Source organism: Bubalus bubalis, chromosome 9, assembly GCF_019923935.1.
Source record: "Bubalus bubalis isolate 160015118507 breed Murrah chromosome 9, NDDB_SH_1, whole genome shotgun sequence".
In the NCBI taxonomy this organism is placed as follows: domain Eukaryota; kingdom Metazoa; phylum Chordata; class Mammalia; order Artiodactyla; family Bovidae; genus Bubalus; species Bubalus bubalis.
In genome coordinates this window covers 103,135,963-103,151,818 of record NC_059165.1, presented here as the reverse complement: position 1 = coordinate 103,151,818, position 15,856 = coordinate 103,135,963, and the positions used below count along the sequence as shown (strand labels likewise).

Here is a 15,856-nt window from a genome sequence, read left to right as displayed (position 1 = left end):
AGTATTCTTGCCTAAAAAATTCCATGTACAAGAGGAGCCTGGTGGGCTACAGTCCATGGGATCACAAAGAGACATGACTGAATGCCTGAGAACACACACAACTGTTTTCAGGAATAACATATCTAAAATCTTCTTCACTGGAAAAACTGACTTCCATGCTACCCATCTGGCAGCCAAAAGAGACAGATTCGAAGAATGGCAATGCTCCTGGGACAAAAGCTCTTTCCCTCAGGGGTCCTAGACTCAAAGGCTTCACTGGGGAAGATGAACTAATTGTAGTCACTCTAACAAGGTTCTCCGGAGATCATACCCGAAGGCCAGAGATTCTGATATTAATCTGTTAGTGTGATTCTGCTGTGTGTTCTCTGAGAAAGCCTGCTTTTCATCCACAGTTGCAAGACAAAGTTGAGGCTGCAGGAACCCCAAATCTCTGGAAACAGGACCCCTGATGGGTTGAGAGGTCCTGGAATCTGATAGAGGTATAGTATTTATTGGTTAATAAGGCATCAGGAAGACAAGCCACAATCAAGCTGATCTCAGGGAAGATCCTCCCCCACCAAACTTGCCTTCAGAGGTTAGGGGTACTCTCTGATCAGTTTCATCCACAAGGACTTAGGTTACCTGGTATCAGTGACTCATAGATGGGTAGGGGTATTGTGAGTTGGTCAAGAGAGTGGATATTTGAATCAGAGCATGAGCTGGATCCCAGATCCATGCAGGAGTCAGGTTTGGAGCCTCAGCTGTTGACTCATGATGTGGCTGAAGGTTAAATGGGATGATAATTGTTAAGAGGTTAGCTCATTGTGGATTGCATAGAATAAAGGTCACTGTGCCACTCTAAGGACTTCCCCAGTGGCTCAGCAGTGCAAAAGACACAAGCAGATTCAATCCCTGGGTCAAGAAGATCCCCTGGAGGAGGGCATGGCAGCCCACTCCAGTATTCCTGCTGGGAAAATCTCATGAACAGAGGATCCTGGAGGGTTATGGTCCATGGGGTCAGAAAGAGCTGGACACGACTAAAGTGACTGAGCATACATGCACGCTCACACAGACCACTCTAACTTAGTCAACTTGTATAGATGCTGAGGGGAGGAGAGAGTCTGTCATGCTTTAACCATGGGTATCAGTGATCCCTAACTGGGGGAAATTTCTACTCTGCTCAAGGGGTGTTATTCAAGATATTTTTGCTCCTTACAACTGGAGATAGGAGGAATGCAATTGGCATTCAGTGGGTCAAAGCCAGGTGCTCAAAGTCATACAATAATATATAAGACAGTCTGTACCACAAACAAAAATATGATTCATGATCAAATGTCAGTAGTGCCAGGATGAGAACCACTAGGCTCCACCCAAAAGAGGAGAGGAACAGGGAAGGGATCCCTGAAGAAGTGGAGGCAACATAAGTGAGGTGAAGCTGGAGGCTAGAAGCTTCCAAGCAGGAGACAGCAGGTGGAAAGGACCAAAGTGTTAAGTGCTCAGTTGTGTCTGACTCTTTTGTGACCCTATGGACAGTATAGCCTGCCAGGTCCCTCTGTCCATGGAATTCTCCAGGCAAAAATATTGAAGCAGGTAGCCATTCCCTTCTCCAGGGGATCTTCCTGACCTAGGGATTGAACCCAGGTCTCCCACATTGCAGGCAGATTCTTTACTGTCTGGGCCAAGGCACAGAAAGTTATGTACCTTGGCTAAATCACACAGCCAGTAAGTGGCAGAACTTGAACTGAAACCCAGGTGTGTTTTCAGAGTTTGTCTTTAATCACTCTTTTACTATTTATTTTAAATACCAAACCCTAAAAGTGCCTAGGCTGTTTATTTTCATTTTATGTCTTTTATCCCTATCTTAATTAAGGAATAATTGACAAAAATTGTGTATAACTAAGATGTAAGACTTGGAGTTTTGATACATGTATACACTCTGAAATAATTGCCACAATCAAGCTAATTAATGTAAGACTCTTTATTTTGATAATATCACTAAGAGTTCCCACAAATAAAAATGTTTGTCCATATAACACGTCAGCTATGGATTTAATCCCCTTATCCTACTTTTCTCACTTAATCCTTATAACAACCCTAAGGAATTAGAAAAATTAGTCCCATATAACAGATGGGGAAACTAGGCTCAGCCTGGTTAAGTGAGATGCATCTTCAGGGATGGCTTTGAAAGAGCAGTGAGGTAATCTGTTTTCTTCCCACTGTTGATGCCCCTATTTCTGGCTTTAGCACTGCCTGGACATGGACAATCAGACCCAAGTCTCTGAATTCATCCTCCTTGGCCTCTCCCAGCAGCCCCTGCAGAGGCAGGTGCTTTTCAGCCTGTCCTGCATTCTGTATTTGAGTGGGTGCCTGGGAAATCTTCTCACCATCCTGGCCATCATCTTAGACCCTCACCTCCACAGCCCCATGTATTTCTTCCTCAGCAACTTGTCTCTTCTTGACATCTGCTTTACCTCCACCACCATCCCCAAGATGCTGGTGAACCATCTGTGTGGGCTCACCACCATCTCCTTCTCAGCTTGCCTGGTCCAGATGTATTTCTTCATTGCCTTTGGGGCAGCTGACAGCATGCTTCTCTCAGCCATGGCTTACGACCGCTACCTGGCCATCTGCAGCCCACTGCACTACATGGCAATCATGAGTGTCCTTCGGTGTACCTTGATGGTGGGGATACCCTGGATCTCAGCCAACCTCATCTCCATGGTCCACACTATCCTGATGTCCCACTTGTCCTTTTGCACCAATAGGATCCCACACTTCTTCTGTGATATCAATGCCTTGATCAAGCTCTCCTGCTCTGACACCCAAGTCAATGAGATGCTGGTGTTGGTCCTTGGGGGCCCAGTGGTTCTCATCTCTTTTGTGTGCATCATGGCCTCCTATACACCCATTGCTGTGACTGTGTGGAAGGTGCCTTCTGTCCAGGGCAGATGGAAAGCATTCTCCACATGTGGCTCTCACCTTTGTGTTGTCTGTCTCTTCTATGGGACTATCACTGGGGTCTACTTCAACCCTGCATCCACACACACCACCCAGAGGGACATGGCAGCCACAGTGATGTACACCATGGTCACCCCCATGCTGAACCCCTTCATCTATGGCCTGAGGAACCGAGATCTGAAGGGTGCCCTCCGGAAACTTCTTCTCAGCAAGAACCCCTTTGCCCAGCCTCTTTAAAGACTTTTTAGAACTAATTGCTTTTGAAAGAAACTAAATATGGAAGCAGTGACAGATTTTATTTTCTTGGCCTCCAAAATCACTGCAGACAGTGAGTGCAGCCATGAAATTAAAAGATGCTTCCTCCTTGGAAGGAAAGCTATGACAAACCCAGACAGTATATAAAAAAGCAGACATCACTTCCCGTAGTCAAGTACAGATGTGAAAGCTGGACCATAAATAAGGCTGGGAACCAAGGAATTGATGCTTTTGAATTGTGGTGCTGGAAGAGACTCTTGAGAGTCCCTTGGACCGCAACAAGATCAAACCAGTCACTCCTAAAGGGAATCGACCCTGAATATTCATTGGAAAGATTGATGCTGAAGCTGAAGCTCCAATATTTTGGCCACCTGATGCGAAGAGCTGACTCATTGGAAAAGACCCTGATGCTGGGAAAGGTTGAAGGCAAAAGGAGAAAGGGACAGCAGAGGATGAGATGTTTAGATAGCATCACTAACTCAATGGTCATGAATTTGAGCAAACTCCAGGAGATAGTGGAGGACAGATGAGCCTGGAGTGCTGCAGTGTTGCAAAGAGTTGGACACAACTTAGTGACTGAACAACAATGCTTCCCAATATTAGAATGTTTTTCTTTTAATGATAGAAACAATATATTCGTATTCATGTAAGTATTTTATTGAATACATTTGACATATAACGTTGTATAAATTAAGGTGTATAAAGCATAACTTTGACACATTTATATATAGCAATATGACTTCCATTGCAGTGATATTTCCTACCTCCGTCACATTAAACAATTTTCCTTTCTCTTAACTGGTTGGGATAAATCAGTTTTAGTTTTTCAGCAAGTTTTATGATTGTAGTACAATATTGCTGTCTATACTATTCACTATATTCTCTATGACTTATTTACTATTCATTGCAATTTTGTACCCTTAAAAACACCAGTCTTACTACTCCACTCCTCCATTTCCTGGTAACTACCATTCTGGTCTTTACATGTTTGATTATTTTTTTAGCTTCCAGATGTAAGTGATATATGTTTTGCACGTGGTACTTGTCTTTCTCTTTTTTACTTATCTCACTTCAGTTCAGTCTTTCAGTCATGTCCAACTCTTTGCAAACCCATGGACTGCAGCAACCCAGGCTTCCCTGTCTGTCACCAACTCCCAGAGCTTTCTAAAACCTGTGTCCATCAAGTCAGTGATGCCATCCAACCATCTCATCCTCTGATGCTCCTTTCTCCTTTTGCCTTCAATCTTTCCCAGCATCAGGGTCTTTTCCTATGAGCCAGCTCTTTGCATCAGGTGGCCAAGGTATTGGAGCTTCAGCTTCAGCATCAGTCCTTCCAATGAACACTCAGGACTGATCTCCTTTAAGATGGACTGGTTGGATCTCCTTGCAGTCCAAGGGACTCTCAAGAGTCTTCTCCAACACCACAGATCAAAAGCATCAATTCTTTGGCATTCAGCTTTCTTTACAGTCCAACTCACATCTGTACATGACTACTTGAAAAACCATAGCTTTTACTATATGGACCTTTGTTGGTAAAGTAATGACTCTGCTTTTTACTATATTGTCTAGGTTTGTCATAGCATTTCTTCCAAGGAGCAAGTGTCTTTTAATTTCATGGCTGCAGTCACCATCTCGGTGACTTTGGAGCTCAAGAAAATAAAGTCTGTCACTATTTCCATTGTTTCCCTGTCTATTTGCAATGAAGTGATGGGACCAGATCTTAGTTCTTTGAATGTTGAGTTTTAAGCCAACTTTTTCACTCTTCTCTTTCACCTTCATCAAGAGGCTCTTTAGTTCCTCTTCACTTTCTGCTGTTAGGGTGGTGTCATTTGCATACCTGAGGTTATTGATATTACTCCCAGCAGTCTTGATTCCAGCTTGTGCTTCATCCAGCCCAGCCTTTCGCAAGATGTACTCTGCATATAAGTTAAACAAGCAGGGTGACAATATACAGCCTTGACATACTCCTTTCCCAATTTGGAACCAGTCCACTGTTCCATGTCTGCTTCTAACTGTTGCTTCTTGACCTGCATACAGATTTCTCCGGAGGCAGGTCAGGTGGTCTGATACTCCCATCTCTTTAAGAATTTCCCACAGTTTGTCATGATCCACACAGCCAAAAGCTTTAGCATAGTCAATAAAGCAGAAGTAGATGTTTTTCTAGAATTCTCTTGTTTTTTCTATGGTCCAACAGATGTTGGGAATTTGATCTGTGGTTTCCTCTGCCTTTTCTAAATCCAGCTTGAGCATCTGGAAGTTCTCAGTTCACGTACTATTGAAGCCTAGCTTGGGTAATTTTTGAGCATTACTTCACTAGCACGTGAGATGAGGGCAATTGTGCGGTAGTTTGAACTTTCTTTGGCATTGCCTTTCTCTGGGATTAGAATGAAAATGGACATTTTTCAGTCCTGTAGCCCCTGTTGAGTTTTCCAAATTTGCTGGCATGTTGAGTGCAGCACTTTCACAGCATCACCTTTTAGGATTTGAAAGAGCTCAGCTGGAATTCCATTACCTCCACTGGCTATGTTCGTAGTGATGCTTCCTAAGGCCCACTTGACTTCACACTCCAGGATGCCTGGCTCTAGGTGACTGATCACACCATCGTCGTTATCTGGGTCATTAAGATCTTTTTTTATATATGTGTGTGTGTGCTCAGTCATTTCAGTCATGTCTAACTCTTTGCAACCCTGTGGACTATAGCTTGCCAGGATCCTCTGTCCATGGGATTCTCTAGGTAAGAATACTGGAATGAGTTGTCATGCTCTCCTCCAAGGGATAATGATGTACATTAACTATAATTCAATTAAAAAATTAGTTATTATCCATAGCCCTGAGAGGGTAACAGGCAGGAAGGCCAGGGGTCTCCAAAGGGAGGAAATAGCCTGCCAGTGTCAGACATTTTTATCTCTCTGAAGCAGCAGGAGGAAACAAACTAGTGATTTTTTCCTTCTCTATACAAATTTAAAAGGAGGTTTCTCTTAAAATACTGTGTTGCCATAATGACACCTGGTTTCACCTGAAGTTAACCAATGCCTTTTTCTTATAGAAATGTTTGTCTTAAGCTATGCTAATGTACTATGCATTTACCCACAAACTCTGTCTTCAAGTCGGTTTCGCCTCTTGGCTCAGAACCTGCTTGACAAACCAGTATGTTATACTCAGATATTGTTCCCCTATGTTCATTTACATAGGTAAATGAAACTATTTGTATGGTGGTCTGCCCTTCTTCAAGATTCAAGTTAATCATTTTATGGCCCAGGATAAACCATTTGGTGCCAAGATTATCCCAAAATACATCTTATGGGTGAGGGGCCTGGTGCCATTCTGAATTTTAAGACATTCCTTTCTTTCATTAACAGACTGCTAGTGACTATATAACATCCAGCTGAAGACTAGCAGAGGGATACTCTTCTGCCCCCTTCTGATGTGTATGTCAGAAGCTTTCTCTATCTCCTTTATACTTTAATAAAACTTTATTACACAAAAGCTCTGAGCGATCAAGCCTCGTCTCTGGCCCCGGATTGCATTCTTCTCCTCCGGGGGCCAAGAATCCCAGTGTCTTTGCATGATTCAACAGCAATCTTTCAGCCCCAGATAGTCGATCGCTTACCCAGTTTTCCCTTCTCCCTATTTCCCCTTTGGTAACATCTACTTTTTTCCATATGTACATTTTTGTTCTTGTTAGGTTTGCTTTGTCCACTTATTTGTTTTTTTTTTTTTTTGATTTTTTTTTGGTTATTTGTTTATTAGTTTTTTTATATTCCATGTATGAATGAAATTGTATGGTATTTGTCTTTCTCCAGCTGACTTATTTCACTTAGCATAGTACCCTCAACATCCATCCATGATGTCATAGTTGGCAAGATTTCATCTTTTACCAGTTTCCCCAGTGGCTCAGTGGTAAAGAATCTGCCTGCCAATGTAGGCAATACAGGAGATAAGAGTTCAATCCCTGGGTTTGGAAGATCCTCTGGAGAAGGAAATGGCAACCACTCCAATATTCTTGCCTGATTATCTTGCATAATACCCTCAACATCCATCCATGATGTCATAAATCGCAGGATTTCACCTTTTAAGGATTATATATATATATATACACACACACACATATATATACATGTTGAAGGTATTATGCTAAGTGAAATAAGTCAGCAGAAGAAAAACAAATACCATACAATTTCACTCATACATGAGATACAAAAAATAATAAACAAAAATGCCAAATAAATGGACAAACCAAATCAAACAAAAACAAACACATAGATAGGGAAAACAGAGTAGATGTTGTCAGAGGGGAAATAGTGAGAAGGGAAAATTGGGTAAAGTGGCCAACTATCTGTTGATGGATAACAACTACTTTTTAAATTGAATTATAGTTGATGTGAAACATTCTATTAATGTAAGTTACAGGTGTACAATATAGTAATTTACAATTTTTAAATGTTATACCCATTTATTTGCATTATAAAATGTTGACTATATTCCCTGTGCTGTACAGCATACCCTTATGTTTATTTTATAAGTAACAGTTTGTACCTCTTCTTTCCCTGCTCCTGAATTGTTCCTCCCCAAGGAGGCACATGAGTTAATTATTCACGTAACCAGTAGTTTGTTCTCTACATCTAAGTTGGAGAAACTAAATTTTTGGTGAGGAGCACACTGTCAAGGGTCTACTCTACAGAACAGACACACGATTTTGTACAAATGAAACTTATATAATGTTATAAATCAATGTGACCTCAATAAAAATGAATTTTTTAAAAAAGGTGACATAAACATTGTAACAAAACAAAACCAAACCAATACAATATTGTAAAGTTAAAAAATAAAATAAAATGTATTAAAAAACACACACACACACACACACACAAACCAAGCAACCAATTCTTCATGGCTGAATAGCTTGGCCAAGTTATTTAACCTTTCTATGCCTTTGTTTCTTAAACTTGGAAAACTGGGAAGCCATAAATACCTAACTCATGAAATTATTGTGAGAATTGATGATTCACATATACACTTGTTTATATATTAATAATTATAATCTAAGAAGGTTATCAGGATCAGAGTGAGTAGTTCTAAATCAGACAGTGTGAACTACTATGCTACCATACTATTATAGTACACAAATAACATGCTATCAACATTTTACTACCACTAAAGTTAAGTTAGGGAGGCCTGGCATCCTGCGATTCATGGGGTCGCAAAGAGTCGGACACGACTGAGTGGCTGAACTGAACTGAACTGAACTGAAAGTTAAGTTAGAAAACTAAAATAATTTTTAAAAATAACATTATCTTGTACAGAAATAGACATGTAAAAGAGTAGAACAGCATAAGTGTCATGGAACAGCTCCATGTGTAAATAAATTTGCTATATTAAAAAGGGTGGCATTGCAAATCAATGGGTTATTTATTAAACTGTGCTGAGATTAACGTTAGCCATTAAAAATAAACTTTATCACAGTGGCTAAAATCTGGAATCCTGATAACACTAAACGCTAGCAAGGATGTGGAACAATAGGATCTCTCATTCACTGCTGGGAATGTGAAAAGGCACGGTCATTTAGAAGGACAGTTTGACTGTGTCTTACAAAACTAAACATACTCTTGCTATGTAATCCAGCAATCACACTCCTTAGTATTTACCCAAATACTCATTTAGGTTCACACTAAAACCTACACATGGATGTTTACGCAGGTTTCTTCATAATTGTCAAAACTTGAAGGAACCAAGATATCCTTGAGTGGGTGAATAGATAAATACTGTGAAACATCCAGACAAGAGACTATTATTAAGTGCAAGAAACCCAAACGAACAAACAAAAGTGATCTATCAAGCCATAAAACAATTGAAGAGCCTTTAATGCACACAACAAAATGAAAGAAGCCCATCTCAAAGGGCTACCTACTGTATAATTTCAACTGAATGACACGGTAGGAAAAGCAAACCCATGGAGAGAGTAAAAAGGTTGGTGGTTGCCAGAGGTTAGCAGTGACAGATGGATAAATAGGCAGAACACAGAGGATCCTTAGGGCAGTGAAAATACTCCACATGGTATAATACTGATGAATACACCTCATTAAACATTTGTTGAAATCCAGAAAATGTATGAGAGTGAAGGACAATGTAAACTATGAACTTTGGTCATGATGGTGTACCAATGTATGTTCAACGATTGTAATAAATGTACCACTCAGGTTGAGGATGTTGATAATGGGAGCCCCTGTTGTTGGGGGTGGAGGGACAGACAGTATATGGGAAATCTCTGTGCTTTCCTCTTCAATTTTGCTGTGAATCTAAAACCATTCTAAAGAAAATAAAGTCTCAAACTGGTGCCGATTATACAGAGTGAAGTAAGCCAGAAAGAAAAACACCAATACAATATACTAACACATATATATGGAATTTAGAAAGATGGTAATGATAACCCTGTATATGAGACAGCAAAAGAGACACAGATGTATAGAACAGTCTTTTGGACTCTGTGGGAGAGGGAGAGGGGCTATGATTTGGGAGAATGGCATTGAAACATGTATAATATCATATAAGAAACAAATCACCAGTCCAGGTTCGATGCAGGATACAGGAAGCTTGGGGCTGGTGCACTGGGATGACCCAGAGGGATGGTATGGGGAGGGAGGTGGGAGGGGGGTTCAGGATTGGGAACACGTGTACACCCGTGGTGGATTCATGTTGATGTATGGCAAAATCAATACAATATTGTAAAGTAATTAGCCTCTAATTAAAATAAATAAATTTAAATTAAAAAAATAAGTTGAAACCAAATCTGAAATGTTTGCAACATATTTTTTGTAGATTAAAGTTTGAGAGCTTGGCAAACTTCTGTGTAAAGATCAGATGGTAAATATTTTCAACTTTGCAGGTCACATATCTGTCACAACTATTTAACTCTGCCATTGTGGCACACACCAGTCACAGCCAATATGTCAACAAATTGTCATGACCACGTTCCAATAAAACTTTATTCATAAAAACAGGCAGTGGACCCACAAACTGCAGTTTTTAACCCTTGAACCTTCAGTATAAAACTATTAGAAGAGACCAAGTAGAAAGTTTTTGACAGGAACCATATTAAGGCACAAGAAATAGAAGGCAAAGGAAAAGTTTAGTTGGCAAAATGAGTATTTAGAATCTCTAAGGTGGGAGGGGGGTTCAGGATGGGGAACACATGTACACCCGTGGCTGATTCATGGCAATGTATGGCAAAACCACTACAACACTGTAAAGTAATTAGCCTCCAATTAAAATGAATAAATTTATTTTTTAAAAATCTCTAATAATATGCCTGCAAACCAGTAAGAACAAAACAATCTTTAAAAAAATAGAGAAAAACATTTAAATAGGCAATCAAAAAAGGAAACCCATATGGTTAATAAACAATGGAGATTTTTCAAAAGAATGAAATTAGAACATTCTCTAACACCACAACAAAAATAAACTGAAAATAGATTAAAGACCTTAGGTAAGACCAGGTACTATAAAACTCTTATAGGAAAACATAGGCAGAATATTCTTTGACATAAATTGCAGCAGTATCTTTCTGGATCCACCTTCTAGAGTAATGAAAATAAAAACAAACATAAATATAACCTAATTAAACTTAAAAGCATTACACAGCAAAGGAAGCCATAAACAAGATGAAAAGACAAACCACAGGATGGGAGATAATATTTGCAAAAGATGCAGCCAACAAAGGATTAATCTCCAAAGTATACAAACAGCTCATGTAGCTCAACAGCAAAAAAAAGAAAAAGAAAAAAAAATTAAAAAATGGGTAGAAGATCTAAGTAGACATTTCTCCAAAGAAGACACAGAGAAGGCCAAAATAAATAAAACATGAAAAGATGCTCAACTCTGCTAATTATTAGAGAAATTAAAATCAAATCTACAATGAGGTATCACCTCACACTGGTCAGAATGTCCATCATTAAAGTCTACAAGCAATGAATACTACAGAGAGTGTAGAGAGAAGGGAACCTTCCTACACCATTGGTGAGAATGTAAATTGTGACAGTCAATACAGAGAACAGTATGTATGTTCCTTTAAAAAAAAAATAGAGCTACCATCTGATCCAGCAATCCCACTTCTAGGTATATATTCAGAGAAAACCGTAATTCAAAAAATACAGGCACCCCAATGTTCATTGCAGCATTTATAGCCAAGACATGGAAACAAGCTAAATGTACAATGCCAGATGAATTAAGAAAGTGTGGCACATATATATGATGGAGTTTCAGCCATAAAACTGAATGAAATATTGCCACTTGCAGCAACAGGGATGCAACTAGAAATTATCATACTAAGTGAAGTAAGTCAGACAGAGAAAGACAAATATTATATTGCTTATTTGTGGAATCTAAAATATGATATATAGCTCCCCAGATGGTACAGTGGTAAAGAATCTGCCTGCCAATACAGGAGATGCAGGAGATGAGATGACAGAGAATGAGATGGTTGGATGGCATCACTGACTTGATGGACATAGGTTTGAGCAAGCTCTAGGAGTTGGTGATGGACAGGGAAGCCTGGCATGCTGCAGTCCATGGGGTCACAAAGAGTTTGACATGACTGAGCTGAACTGAACTGAAAAAGTGATACAAATGAACTTATTTACAAAACAGAAACAGACTCATAGACTTAGAAAACAAATTTATGATTACCAAAGGGGAAAGGTGTGGTGGAGGAAAAAATTAGGAGGTTGGGATTAACAAATATATGCCACTGTTTATCCTAGAGAAGGAAATGGCACCCCACTCCAGTATTCTTGCCTGGAGAGTCCCATGGACAGAGAAACCAAGAGAATCCCGTAGACAGAGGACAGTCCAAGGGTCACACAGAGTAGGACATGACTGAAGTGACTTAGCACACCACACCACTATTTATATAATAATCAATAAGGACCTACTATATAGCACAGGGGACTCTACTCAATACTCTGCAATAACCTTATGGGAAATGAATCTAAAAAGAATACATATATGTATTTAGTTAGTCACTCAGTTGTGTCTGACTCTGTGACTCCATGGACTGTAGCTGGAATGGATTGCCATTCTCTTCTCCAGGGGATCTTCCCAACCCAGGGATTGAACTCGGGTCTCCTGCATTGCAGGCAGATTCTTCACTGTCTGAGCCACCAGAGAAACCTTGATATATGTATATGTATAACTAAATCACTTTGCTGTACACCTGGAAATAACACAACATTGTAAATCAGTATACTCCAACAGGAAAAAAGTGGAGATTTTTCAACCCAGTAGTAATTAGAGACAAGCAGTTTTAAGTGACAGTTGGAAGTCACTTGACTGCTTGACAACCATATTAGCAAAATTAAGTTTCACACCATCAAGCATTGGTGAGGGTGGGGGAAATAGATCTTCTGACACATGGATGAGTGTGTAAATTAGCACAGTTACTTGGAAGTTTAGCTTGACTATTCTTCTTAAATTTAAGATTCATGTTTCTTATGACATGATCATCTGACTACTTGGTTTGTATTTGAATTAGATAGTGCCTCTTTGTAGTAGAAGATGTACAAAGATATGTACTGTATTATTCCTAATAATGGAGAAACATTAGAAGCAAGCTTAGATCTCTAACACTTGAATGTATACTGCCTATATTTGTGAAACAGCTTTATTAAACTGATTTTATAAAAATGAGGTGTTTCTATAGCAGTGGTTCTCACCTACTGGTGATTTTGTCCCCGAGATGACATTTGGCAATATCTAGAGGCAATTTTCAGAGAAGGCAATGGCACCCCTCTCCAGTACTCTTGCCTGGAAAATCCCATGGATGGAGGAGCCTGGTAGGCTGCAGTCCATGGGGTCCCACAGAGTCGGACAGGACTGAGCGACTTCACTTTCACTTTTCACTTTCATGCATTGGAGAAGGAAATGGCAACCCACTCCAGTGTTCTTGCCTGGAGAATCCCAAGGATGGGGAAGCCTGGTGGCTGCTGTCTATGGGGTCGCACAGAGTCGGACACGACTGAAGTGACTTAGCAGCAGCAGCAGAGGCAATTTTGTCTAGACCAGAGTGGCATCTAGAAATCAAGGATGCTAATCTTCCCAGGTGGCACTAGTGGTAAAGAACCCAGCTGCCAAAGCAGGAGATGAAAGAGACGTGGGCTTGATCCCTGGGTCAGGAAGATCCCCTGGAGGAGGAAATGGCATCACACTCCAGTATTCTTGTCTGGAAAGTTCTATGGTCCATGGGGCTACAGAGAGTTGGATATGGCTGAGCACACAGAATACAGTATAGCCCCACCACAAAAGATGATCCATCAGCCCCCAATCTCAACACCGCCAAGGTCAAGAAACCTTGAGCTACATAAACTAACATGATAAACTAACATAAACTAACTAATATCACTCCAAAATACTGAGTAAGAAAGCAAATTACAGAAAGATATCTACAAAACAATCAGACCTGTGTTAAACACACAGTATGAAAAGCATTCTGGTGGTTCATCAAAAAATTAAATCCAGAATCACTGTATGGCCCAGAGATTTCACTACTAGGAATATACCCCCAAAGAAGTAAAAATAATTCAATCAAATATTTGTACACAAATATCCATAGAAACACTATTCACACAGGCAAAAGGCAGAAACAACCTAAATATCATCAGTGTGTGAATGAATACACAAAATGTGGTCAAACCACACAATGGAATATTACTCAGCTATGAAAAGAAACGAGGCACTGATGCTTGCTACACGATGGGTGAATCTCGAAAATATGCTGAGTATTTATAATCTCAAAAAAAAAGCCAGACACTATAGGCTATGTATTGTATGATTCCATTTATTTGAGATGATGTCCAGCAGAGACAAATTCATAAGGTAAAAAAGCAGATTTGTGTCTTCCACTAATCTGGGGCTAATGAGCTAGGGGAGGAGGACTGCTAATGGGATGGGATCTCCCACTTTCAGTTCAGTTCAGTTCAGTTCAGTGGCTCAGTTGTGTCCGACTCTTTGCGACCCCATGAATCGCAGCATGCCAGGCCTCCCTGTCCATCACCAACTCCCGGAGTTCACTCAAACTCACATCCATAGAGTTGGTGATGCCATCCAGCCATCTCATCCTCTGTCATCCCCGTTTCCTCCTGCCCCTAATCCCTCCAAGCATCAGAGTCTTTTCCAATGAGTCAATTCTTTGCATGATAAAAATGTTCTAGAACTAGATAAAGATGATGGTTATGCAACATTGTTAATGTGCTAAGTGCTACTGAATTGTTCATTTTAAAATGGTTAACTTTATGTTGTGTGAATTTCACTACAAGAATAAAACAAAATCAAAAAGCACAACAAAACCCCATGACACTACTATTTTATGGGCTTGGGTTTGTTCAAGTACCCCATGCATACAGAGGTCTGTAAATATGTCCATCACATTCATCATAGTCATCTTGTGACTGGCCATTGCATGACTTTGAGCCTGATTTATAGCATTTCAATTATTTGATAAGAAGAAAAAATATTTGCATGATAATTTAAAATTAAACAACAACAACAGGCGTTTAATTGGGAAAATAATCTGGAAGGGAAAGAGTGAAGCTGGAAAGGTACATTGAGTAGTTTTCTCAGCCCCAGTGGGCAGTGAAAAGGCTGCTTTTCTCCCAAAGTCAGAAGCCAGGGCCCCAAACCCCCCAACTGCAGAGCATTAGACTCTGCTGGAGCCTCTGAGAAGCACAGGGAATCAACTCACCCCTGGAAGGCAGGGAGGGAGGGGAAGTGAGGACAGAGTCTCCCTGGGGTTGTCCTATGCCTCACAGGGTTCCCCAGAGTCCTGGCATACCTGTAGCAGAGGCGCAGGCAGGGACAATGGCACCGCAGTGAGAGGAGGCAACAGGCAGAGAGTAAACCAGCATAAATGATGGAAGACAGGCTCAGGTAAAACCCCCCTGAGCACCTGGCACGCTCAGGCCGGCAGGCTCCTTGCCTTGCAGCCCTCCCTGGCAGGGAAACACCACACCTGGGCCTCTTGCTGGAGTGAGGCAGATGCTGGAGTGAGGCAGAGGAAAATGCAGAACCTGGAGCTCCAGGTGGGTCACTATCACTCGCTCTCACTTGAGCAGGACAGACCTAAGGAGCCAACACCTGTCACAGACTCTGAGAAGCCACCCTGTTTAGATAACTCCCTATGCAATCTGAGTCAATGGGGTGGGGACAGAAGTCAAGGCTCCACTTCCCAGTTTCAAGATAATGTGATGATTGCTTTGAAGGACAGGTGAGAACACACAAGCAGAGAGAAAAGAGCTGCTATCCCAAGTGGGCTTCCCTGGTGGTGCAGACAGTAAAGAATCCTCTAGCAAAGCAGGAGACCAGAGTTTGATCCCTGGGTCAAGAAGATCTGCTGGAGAAGGAAATGGCTACCCACTCCAGTATTCTGGCCTGGAGAATCCTGTGGACAGAGGAGCCTTGCAGGCTACAGTCCATGGGATCGCAACGAGCCAGACATGACTGAGCGACTAACACACACACCCCACATTACCGAGAACACCTGCCTGAATTTTATCCTCTCTCCTCTTTCTGTCCTGGCCAAAAACCAGAGGTAAAAGGATTGTGGGGAAGTAGAGGAAAGAAATAGACAAGAGAATTTAGGATTGAGGGGCTCTAGTCACCTCCTGGGGGGCGTAAA

General features: G+C 40.9%; 1 protein-coding gene across 1 annotated transcript; it reads left to right on the top strand.

Moving 5' to 3' along the window:
* Positions 1–2,235: 2,235 nt before the first annotated feature.
* On the top strand, positions 2,236–3,174 carry LOC102409835 (olfactory receptor 1361-like). Its single transcript, XM_006057854.4, has one exon. It carries the CDS (start codon positions 2,236–2,238, stop codon positions 3,172–3,174), a length of 939 nt encoding a protein of 312 aa, XP_006057916.4.
* Positions 3,175–15,856: the final 12,682 nt, after the last annotated feature.

Coding starts and splice junctions, on each gene's coding strand:
- LOC102409835 (XM_006057854.4), top strand. CDS start 2,236: ATGGACAATCAGACCCAAGTCTCTGAATTCATCCTCCTTGGCCTCTCC.